The following is a 10,000-nucleotide window of genomic DNA, read 5'->3' as shown; positions in this document are numbered from 1 at the left end:
TGTGGGTAAAATGAACAACAGGGAACAGTTGATTAACAAATGCCAACATTTTCATGAACAATCGGCCAACTGTTGGCCATTAGTACAACCTGTTGGCTGTCATTTGGTACTGTGAACTGTTGGTTACTTTTCGTCAAATATACATCTCTACAGAGGCAGGGTTTACTATGAAACAACTCCTCCTGCGATCGCAACTTTCTGCAAGGTAGTTCTTGATAATTAATTTACATCTGATTATATGCATATTGGCATGTAGCAAAATGTTGCTTCTCTTGTGGATCACCAACCTCGAGATAGCAATCGCAGCAAAGCTTTGAAGTCTTTTGTTAATTTCTCTTGATAATCTGCCAACTGACTGATTGTTGGTTGACTGTTGTTCATTTTCTTGCCAGTTTGTGACAGCATGGTGTAGTGTGTTATCGTTTGTCTCACAATGTAGGCACTTTAGACGTTGATCGCGACATTTGAACTGCTTACTGGATGAGGTCGACTGGTTACACTCCACATTTTGTATCACATTGGTCGGCTGTGATTGGGGCATTTCGATCCTATGTTGTTTTACTGGTAAATTGATACAAAAGGTACATGTAGAGCGTCACCAGTCGACCTTGCTGCCTGGCAAAACTGGCAGTCGAAACGTTGTGATCTACATCTAAAGCAACTGCATTGTGAGACAAGTGATAATACTCTGACTACATTATTATTGTAATTACCATGATGACCAAGCACAACCTTTTCATCAATATTGTGTTAGCCCTATCACCAGTATGATATTGTAATTCCTTGGTTAATTGCTGTAACCCTCAAGTGGTATTTTCCGCTTATAATTATACACTCTCGGTTGTTTATCCCTTCCTATAGTTTGTACGTACCGTAGTTCTTGCGTAGATTTTCTCCCAAAAATTCTACTTTTTCTTGCTATACTATTGGATTGGTTATGTACTAGAAAGTTTAGTAGTTGATCTAAAAAGACTGATATGCACTCTTATTATTTACTGTTTGTGTTTCCCTGTAGGTGCTGCTCTATCTTTGCAGTCGTTTTTTGCCAAACCTTACAGAAGGGAATTTGAAGCTTACAGGTACAGTATGTGGTAAAACTGTTCAGTGACATGCAAAGAAAAGTCTTGTGTAGGATCAAAATTTGTATCTTAAGGAGTGCCGAGCACTACACTAGGGAATAATAATTATTATTTGTGTTGGGAGACTTGCATACATGTATATTAAAAGCAAACAGTAATTTCACATTCTTGGTACTTTAGATCTCTCCCTCCTCCCCACCATTCAATGTTGGGGCTGAAATGGGCCCATTTTGGCAGCCGTACACTCTCCTTACACAGTAGAACCTAACATACAACATTGAATGGAGGGGATCGAGTGGGGGAATATGGAAGAACGACAAAAAACAAACAAAAACTTTTATTTCCCTGATACAATAAATATTGTATATTTTGGTGAACAAAAAAGAGAAAGGGCCGGCTAGGTAGGGAAGATTAACTGAAATGGAAAAAAGTGCATACCGGTCAGAGGTTTCATTAGAAGCCGGTCACCTGCGGTTTACCCTGGTCTGTTTGTCAGAAATTTGTCTCTCACCGCCGGCTACTCTAGCTGCCTTAATTTTTAATCAAACCCTTGTAAGCGGTAAGAGTGACCGCCGCTTACATTGATTACCCCAGTCATCTGCAAAAGTTATTGAAACCCCTGATTGGTGTCCCTCATAATATGTCCATGGTTATAGTTCCCCGTGCATTTGAGTATGCATTTAACACTGAGGCCTCCATTAAATCTGTATGTTTCCATTTAGTATATGTAATCACATGATTTCAAGTGCAGTTTGGAATAAAATAAGCACACTGTATTACATGAAAACTGCATTTCTTGTTGTCTTTGTAAAAGTGTGTGAGTACTTACTTGAATTTATTCCAAACTGCAGGAGAAAAATCATGTTATTATACTTATTGATAACATACACAATGTTAGAAAAGATTCCCTAAAAGTACATGTATAGTTAAGTGATGTGTGTATTTAATCGTGCCTATTGTTCCATTAATACAGCAAGAAGATGGCCTGGAGTGACTTCTCATATAGTGACTGCATCACAGTTCTCAATGCTTACAAGGTGAAAATTACAGTTTATCATGTGGCTCATACAGCCCGGTAGGCACTTTCATTGTAAAACTATTGGAAAAATCACTACATGAGGGAGGTACACTTTAGAGTGAGGAGGGCCAGAAAAAGCCATTATTGTTGATAGGGCCCTGATTGGAATACGCGGTGCGATTTGAGAGAATTTTGTTGCTTGTAAACATCCAAGGTGTTTAAAGCCAGAAAAGCAAATACAGACAACATATAAGATAATCTTTCTGTGCAAATTTTTCTAACTTTTTTGCCCAAACTTCATCTTCTTGGCGCTTGTGAATAGCATGAAGAGCCCATACGATAAAATGCTTATTGACCGAGTTTAGGTTGGCCGGACAGGAAAGTGTTTGACCCTTGGTCATGGGGCATGGACCTTCTTTTTTGCAACACTTGGTCAGTACGCCATGACCTCCCGCCAAATTAAATGCCCATTCTGCTTTCCCACTCAGTCAATAAGTACATAGTCAGAACTTAATGCAAGAATGAGCTGTTTGATGGAAGATAGTTTTTGCATGCCTTAAACGTTGATATTTAATGTATACAAGTCTAGGAGCTTGGGATTTTTCCCAAAGATCACTTTGTTTTTTATAACTGCTTACTTTGAAATTGTAAGTGATCGAGTTAACACTACAAAGTCACAGTGATTACATGAAGGCCTTACTATGCTCTTAACATTTAAGCATGTTTTTGATTGCTTGTTTTTTAGGAGTGGAGTATGTTGAAAAGAAGGAAAGGATTTCCAAGGGTTAGTGACAATGCAGTGAAAGTGATTATAGTGCTGGTGGAGTGCTGGAGTTCCAGGGAACCTGGAAGCAAGCATTTGCTTCTTTTTCTGTTCATGCTTTGATAAATTTGAAATTCTTAAAATTTCTGTTTTTTTGCTTATGACTTCAAGAGCACCCTCACTGTGAAGTCATGGGAGGTATTTAACAATTATTCTACGAGGGTGCGCTGGATATGAAATGATATATATGATCATTTCATATCCAGCAAGCCCGAGTAGAATAATTATTGTTTTATTAAAAACCCCAACATCACAACTCTTTTATGGTGAATTTATTTGGCCATTTTTTCTCGGAGCCGCAAAACTGTGTATTTGCTGCTGTGTTCATTGACCATATTTGGTAGTGCAGGTATATGAGCTGATAACCTGTGTCTGGTGAGCCAATGAAAATGCTGGAAATGTGATATCCGTAGTTCAGTTTTTAATAATAGTTGCTATTAGTACGTACGTGGTATGATGGTACATGATATCAGTCATGGGGAAGATGTATTATTTTTCGTCTTCCTCTCATTTACACTAACTGTATCATTAGTGGAGTGCACCTGTTTCAATTTGATTAGCAGTATAAGAACCATGTGTGGCACAGTAAACCATAATGGCAAGTGTCAGGCATGTTCCTTCCCCACCATTGACATCACATCCTTGTGAAAATGACCACTGATATCCTTTGTCTGTGCCACAGTGCTCTTGGCCAAAATTTGCAATGAGGCGATTCTTTTGTTATTCTTTTTATTTGAGGTGGAAAATGGCCGAGTAAGGGGGAGGGGGGAAGTTTCGAACACTGAAGACATGTTTAAATTGATCATTAATTAACTGCTAGTCTTTGAAAAAGCAAAATTGTTACTTCACCTTTTTTTTTTTATTTTACTTAACACTAATATTTGGTTGTATGCTTCTCAAAGAGAAATATTATTGAAAGGCAGCTAGCTTATGAGTGCTTTCTAATAAATGACATGTCTGCTGATGGTAATGTGAGATTGTTTTAAAAGGTCTTTCATACCATATTACAATCATTCTAGGGGGAACAGAACTGGTGTAATGAAAACTTTATGCAAGCAGGACGCATCAGGGAGGTAACAAGATCTACCTTGTTGTTATCAAATCAACATTAATGGTTATTAATCAAAACAAAATCACAATAGCTTAGTTGATCGAGCATTTGCAGTGGCATCTCAGAGGTCACAAGTTTTTAAAAATCCTTTTGAAGCCATCTGAAATTTTCTGGTGTCTACAAGAGACAATAACAATTGTCATTCGATGGATTTTTTCCTTCCTTTTCATTGGCCGAGAACCCACCACGTGACCTGCAAATAACTGTCTACAAATAAGTGTTTTGCTGCAAATAATATTCCGCTCATGCATAATAATATTGAAACCACGCTCTTGTGTGAAAATGGCAGTTCGCTTTCCTGAGCTTTCAGAAAAAGATTTAATTGTTGGGAATTGTGAAAAATAAAGTTAACTCAATCATCGAATAATAAAATAATTATTGAACTCGGTTATCGCAAAATATCGTGGTTTGTCAGTGTCTCGCAGGTCAATTATTTGCCGCAGCCTTCGGCTTCAGCAAATAATAAATTATTGATTTGCTCGCCACTAGCAAATCATGATATTTTGCTCAACTTCGTCCAATAATTGTTAAATATTTGTTATTGCTCAAATTGTCCAATTAGGGATGTTGCCTTCTAATTTAAAGGTGTTTTTGCCCTGGCTTATGATTATGCAGGAGCTGCAGATATTAACAAGTGTTACTGAAATCCAAAAAGTAAATTGGGGGTATAACCACGCATTTTTCAAAGATAATTGATGAATAATATTTGTAAAAAGCTTTATATTACAAAGAAATATATGACATTCTTTCTCAAATTTAAGCTTAATTAAATTACTTATCTCTCAAAAATGCATGGTTACCCCCAGTTTTCTTTTTGGATACCAGTAGTACTTTCTAAGATATACTTTCTCCAGATAGTTTTAAACCGTGCAAAAATATCAATGTATCAGTAAGCATCACCAATAGGAAATCCGAGTATTCGAGATGCGCAGATCGTATGCGCAATAACATTAGTAGGCGCCGTTCTTGAGTGCAGGGATCACTTCTCCATTTCGTCAAAATCTCAATTTTGTTCAAATTGTGTTTTCTCTCAAATTGCATCAATTTGCAGTTCTCCTAACCAGTATCCATTTTGCAACTACAACTGTTTTGGTTTTACTGTAATTTCCATGTTAAGGAAATTTTGCCTTGTGAATGAAAAGAAGAAAAATTGTCCTTAAATATTAAGATCAATGCTTAAATTCCAGGTTGAGGAAGTTATTAAAGAACTTACTAACAGGCTGAAGGATTTTAACATCATTTCCATTAAACCACTTCATCATAAGTAAGTCAGATCTCTAATGTTTTGTTATTACTGGTATTGTTTTTATAATTGAGAGTCACTAATGTTTCTCATTTTGACTGACTGGTTCTGAAAGCTTTTCTATCATCTTTTGTTATAAAAATACACTTTAAGAATCTGAAGAAAAAAAGGAAGTGATTTTTTTTATCACCGGGGCACTTTAAGGACGCCACATCTTTGAGCCGAGATACTGAACATTTTGCATGCCAGGACAGTAGTGTCTCACAGATTTATAAGACAAGTTAAAAGGGAAAACAGTTCACTTTTTAAGAGCCATGCCTCCAAAAGTGGGAAAAAACTTATAGTGGAACTTCTGTAAATTAATAATTATTTATATTGTTTCTTTTGTAGAAATAGCACTTCAGCAGAGAATTTGCGCATCTTGAAGGTTGGTGTTGCTTCTGAAGTTAAGTAATGCAAGCACGACCAATGTGCTATTGGAGTGCATGATCAATAAGGCAAAAAACTGTTCTTCCATCCTATCGGGACCATGAAGCACTGAAACAGCGAAACAAAACATCAAGACAGCATGTTTGACCCCACCATACATTGACTACTAGCTGACAAAAGTTGGATTTGAGATTAACATCGTTTTAGGCAATTAGGCCTAAAACGTTATTGCTCCTAATCTTAATCTTAGTTAATTACATGTAGGAGCAATAACATTTTAGGCCTAATTAGGCCTCAAACGATAATTATTTAATCTCAAAATCCAACCTCTGTCAGTTGGTTATCAATGTATGGTGGGGTTTGCTGTTTTTGTAATGTCCCATCATTTCACATTATCTATGACGTTCCTTGCTTCATCATTTTGTTTTTCCCGTTATACTGTTTGGTGCTGAGTCCTTCTGTTTGTGTGGGAAAAGGCCCTTGGTAATTGGAAGTCTAATGTTCCAGACAGCCGCAAGAACTAGACAAAACCTCTTATGAAAAGATTTGAGAAACCGTTGAACCTGGAATACCATATCTCGTGGTAGTTGTTGAAAATTGTGTATTCTGTATATAGACGCATTGATTCATTCCTCACGGGAAAATTACAACGCACAGGTGGACAGCTCCCAACGTCAGTGGCTTAGTGGCTCTGTTGGTTAGCGTCGCACCGGTATCGCGAAGTCACTGGTTCAAACCCTGTTTGAGGTCATAAATATTTCAGGCTCCTCTACGTACTTGCTCCTGTTGCGTTCATAACTGCGAGGATCATAGCTTTACTTAACTTTGATCATGTTTCTCTCCTTTAGCTTGTGATCTGTGGCGCATTTTATCCCAATTACTTTTCTTCAAGTGACTTGGATGAAGCTGAAGTGATGAAAATCATGTCAGGACATGATCCCTGTACCACTGTTATTGTAAGAAAATTACCCCTCTCCCCATGGTGTTGCATCTTTTAGTCCCATGCTCCTCTCTTGTTCTACTCCTTAAGAAGGAGAGAATTCCTGGCAACAAGGTTTAATAATGACACTTTATACAACCACTTTTGAACACTAATAATTACTCAAGAATTATAATTGTATGATGCTTTCTTGTGTAAGTAAATCCTCTTGTTATATCTGCCAGTGACTCCTTAATTTTTCCCAAGACTCCATGCTTTACAAAACTTCAAAGAATGCCGTACAAACTTGACATTTTTTCAATTATATTTGGTTAGAGATTGCTTTGTAATAGATGACAGCCTCAAAATAATGGTAACGCTACATGCAAAATATTGGTCACTTTTTAAGGTTGGAATTCCAAGTAATCCCGTAATAGTTATTTTTAGCCCCATCTTACCAGCGATTTCTGTGTTTGGAGTCCTTGAAATTTCAGCCAAGAACAGTGCAAACCTTGAAACAGGAAATAATAATAATACCAGTGCTAATAATAATAATAACTATTGTTATAAATATCCCATCTGTCAGCATGCAATGTTGATAGAACCCGTTTAAGTGCTAGATGATACGAACACTATTCACTTAAACTGCCTGCTTCACTCTTTCATTTCACAGGTCAGGAACATGCCTCCTCATGGTGCTTTGTACAGAGCAGCAATTGCAAGATTGTTCCGACAGTGCGGCAAAGGCAAAGCTCTCTATTTTGAGGATAGCAGGTTTGGGAGCTTTAATTTGTCACTTGTTTGACTGACTCATACTGCGACAACATGCCATGCACTTGTATCTTCCATCATAAGCATCAACTGCATGTAGTATGAAATCGAGTTATCTAGCTGAAAAATTTGTCAAGAGATGATGAAAGAATACATATCCACTGTCATGACGGTGATATTGTCTCCTTCAGAAAAAAAGTGCCTCCTTATTTAATTTTAGGTTTTCACAGACTTAAAAACTTATTTTAGCAATCTCTGGAGAGATCAAAGTAGTTTGTCTCTTCCTCTTTAAAATTTGGACTGTTTCATTTCCCTTTCCTTTCCTTTGGATTAAAAAGAGTGCAGCTCTAAGTGGAATTTCAGGAGTCCAGTCGCTTATTTAAAATGTAAACTTTTACTCGAGGCAATGTGCTCTTGTGTTGAGGGGCAATGAAGACCTCAAGTGAACAATCTCTTAGGCTTCTCTTCCCACTTTAGAGCATATATCGAGTTTGAACCACCTCCTGGTATGGAGCAGCAATCCAACACGGTCTTGCCAGCTGTCTACAAAGCCATTAAAATGAGGTGAGACTTGTTGTTCACTTGACAGGTGAAAAAGTATTTTAGAAAGAAGTTTCTGATGCCTAGAACAAAAATGAAGCTGAGCAGAATTAATAAGCCGGCAGTGCAGCCCTGTCGTTGGGTCGCTCGCATTGGGATCAGGAGATCTTGCAAATTGGCCCTTTTGGCCTCGCTTTCAAATGTAAAATTCAAAAGAGTGTTTAACCTTGAACGAGGCCAAAAAGGGCCAAAATACAATCAAACAAACAAATACTAAAATGGCGGCCATTTTGGAATAAGGTGTATAAAAAAGACAGTAGCTTAATTTGTCCAGTTAAAAGCGAAGATCACTTCTACCTTTCGTCCATTTCTGGACATGGTGGAGAAGTCTGTCACAAGTTTCCTTTAGCTCATTCGTAGCATCCAAACTACTCATGGATTTTACTCTTTGGGATTAATTCAATGAAGATATAACGATACTTAATTCTCTCGCCATAACAGAATTATTTATCATTTTCCTTTTGGTAAGACATCTTCGAATGCCACTAAAGCTGTTCATCTCAGCGGCTAGAGGCAAGGAAATGGACAAGTATATGGAACGGAAGATTGAGTTAGCAGAACGGAACCCTGAACCTGGTGAGAAACCACGCCTTCGAACAAGCAGGTCAGTTTGCCAGCAAGCAAGCTCTGCATGTAGAGGGTCACGAATGATTAGGAATCGGGAAATGTCACGTGCAAGCTAACGGCGGCATTCGAGGGGCTGCTTTGGCTAAAGGTGACCTCATGGTTTGCAGTCATTCGCGATCGAAATGTTGGAGCCACTCTCAGGCTAGTTCTAGTAAACCACAGGCCACACAAACTCATGCGTGTGCAGTGAGAGTATGAGTATTAACCATGACATGATATATGAAATGGATCATATATGAACTGCGAATATGAAATCAAGTAAAGCTATGATCCTCGCAGTTATGAAACTGCGAGGATCATAGCTTTATTTTAGCATGAGTATTGTCACCCAATCTGTTTTTTAAGTATTCATTTACAACGTTCAATGAAATAAATTACAAATCCTACTTACTTTCATTACCCTAAGTTCACTCTAAATTGCACTAATTTAATACAAAAAAAATATATTAAAAAACTATGGTGAAGGGAAAGAGAAAAAGATCCTTAATAAAAGCTTGTCAGTTGCCACATATATTTATTTTGCCGCAATTTTCAGTTCGATCCTGCCACGTCACAGCTCACTGAGAGACGGTGACGGCAGGATTAACGCCGTGTTTAAGCGGAACTTCCATTCTCGTCACCAGAGCCTCGGATCGACCTAAGGCTCTGGGAAACTCTGTCTAGGAGAAGGTGCGCCGTAGGGTTCTTATAGCCAAAAATTGGCTATTTGAACCTTACGGCGCGTGCTCACTCCTCGTGCTAACATGAATGAACCAATCAGAGACGCTGTTCGTTGTTCTTCACGAAAACCAATGAGAAGACACTTTGCTTCAGGGTTCCCCAGAGCTCTTCTCTCCCTCAGTCAAGAGAAGAACTCTGGGGTCGAGATTGACGAAACTTCTTGTCATTGTAATCTTTTTGTGGCCATGGCATTCAAAGTTGTGCAGGTGTAAATTGATTAGCAACTACGCTGGAATGAAACTGGTCTTGACAGTATGGTAGACTAGTTCAAGAAGAACATTGAAGATTTATTGTCGGGTGTTCAGGTCGTTAATGTTGCCTCACATTTCACAAGTTTACGTCGTTTTAAGGAAGAGCACAGAGATCCAAGTGTGCCAAAATGTAAAACCGATGCACAGGGCGTATAGAACCATTGCGTTTTCACATCAGAAGTGTTGTTGTCTACCGTTTCTCTTTTTGTCGATGTGGTATTTTAAAGCCCGCTGTTATTTTTGCGATGAGTTAACATTGGTTTTGTTCTTGTGTCCATTTTACACGCTTAGGATAGCTACGACTCTGTCAGCAAGGGACGCCAGTGCAGAGGGACTTCGTGACCCAAATCAGGTTACTGTAATGAACTTATGGCACCCTCATAAATGAGTGGTGGGGAAATGCCTTGAG

The 10,000-nt window shown here is 38.2% G+C and overlaps 1 protein-coding gene across 2 annotated transcripts in view; it reads left to right on the top strand.

The window, feature by feature from the left end:
* Positions 1–10,000, top strand: part of LOC138026730 (ATP-dependent RNA helicase TDRD9-like) — a 53,443-nt gene that overhangs the window by 18,848 nt on the left and 24,595 nt on the right. For both annotated transcript variants that reach the window (XM_068874182.1, XM_068874181.1), the window contains exons 15-25: positions 1,016–1,079; positions 2,053–2,116; positions 2,843–2,881; positions 3,940–3,993; positions 5,219–5,295; positions 5,665–5,701; positions 6,552–6,659; positions 7,296–7,396; positions 7,871–7,957; positions 8,463–8,597; positions 9,883–9,943. In XM_068874182.1, coding sequence (XP_068730283.1) covers positions 1,016–1,079; positions 2,053–2,116; positions 2,843–2,881; positions 3,940–3,993; positions 5,219–5,295; positions 5,665–5,701; positions 6,552–6,659; positions 7,296–7,396; positions 7,871–7,957; positions 8,463–8,597; positions 9,883–9,943 — 827 coding nt within the window. The remainder of the gene's footprint in view (positions 1–1,015; positions 1,080–2,052; positions 2,117–2,842; positions 2,882–3,939; positions 3,994–5,218; positions 5,296–5,664; positions 5,702–6,551; positions 6,660–7,295; positions 7,397–7,870; positions 7,958–8,462; positions 8,598–9,882; positions 9,944–10,000) is intronic.

This window comes from Montipora capricornis, chromosome 12 (assembly GCF_036669925.1).
Source record: "Montipora capricornis isolate CH-2021 chromosome 12, ASM3666992v2, whole genome shotgun sequence".
Lineage (NCBI taxonomy): Eukaryota > Metazoa > Cnidaria > Anthozoa > Scleractinia > Acroporidae > Montipora > Montipora capricornis.
This window is presented reverse-complemented; position numbering and strand designations above follow the sequence as displayed.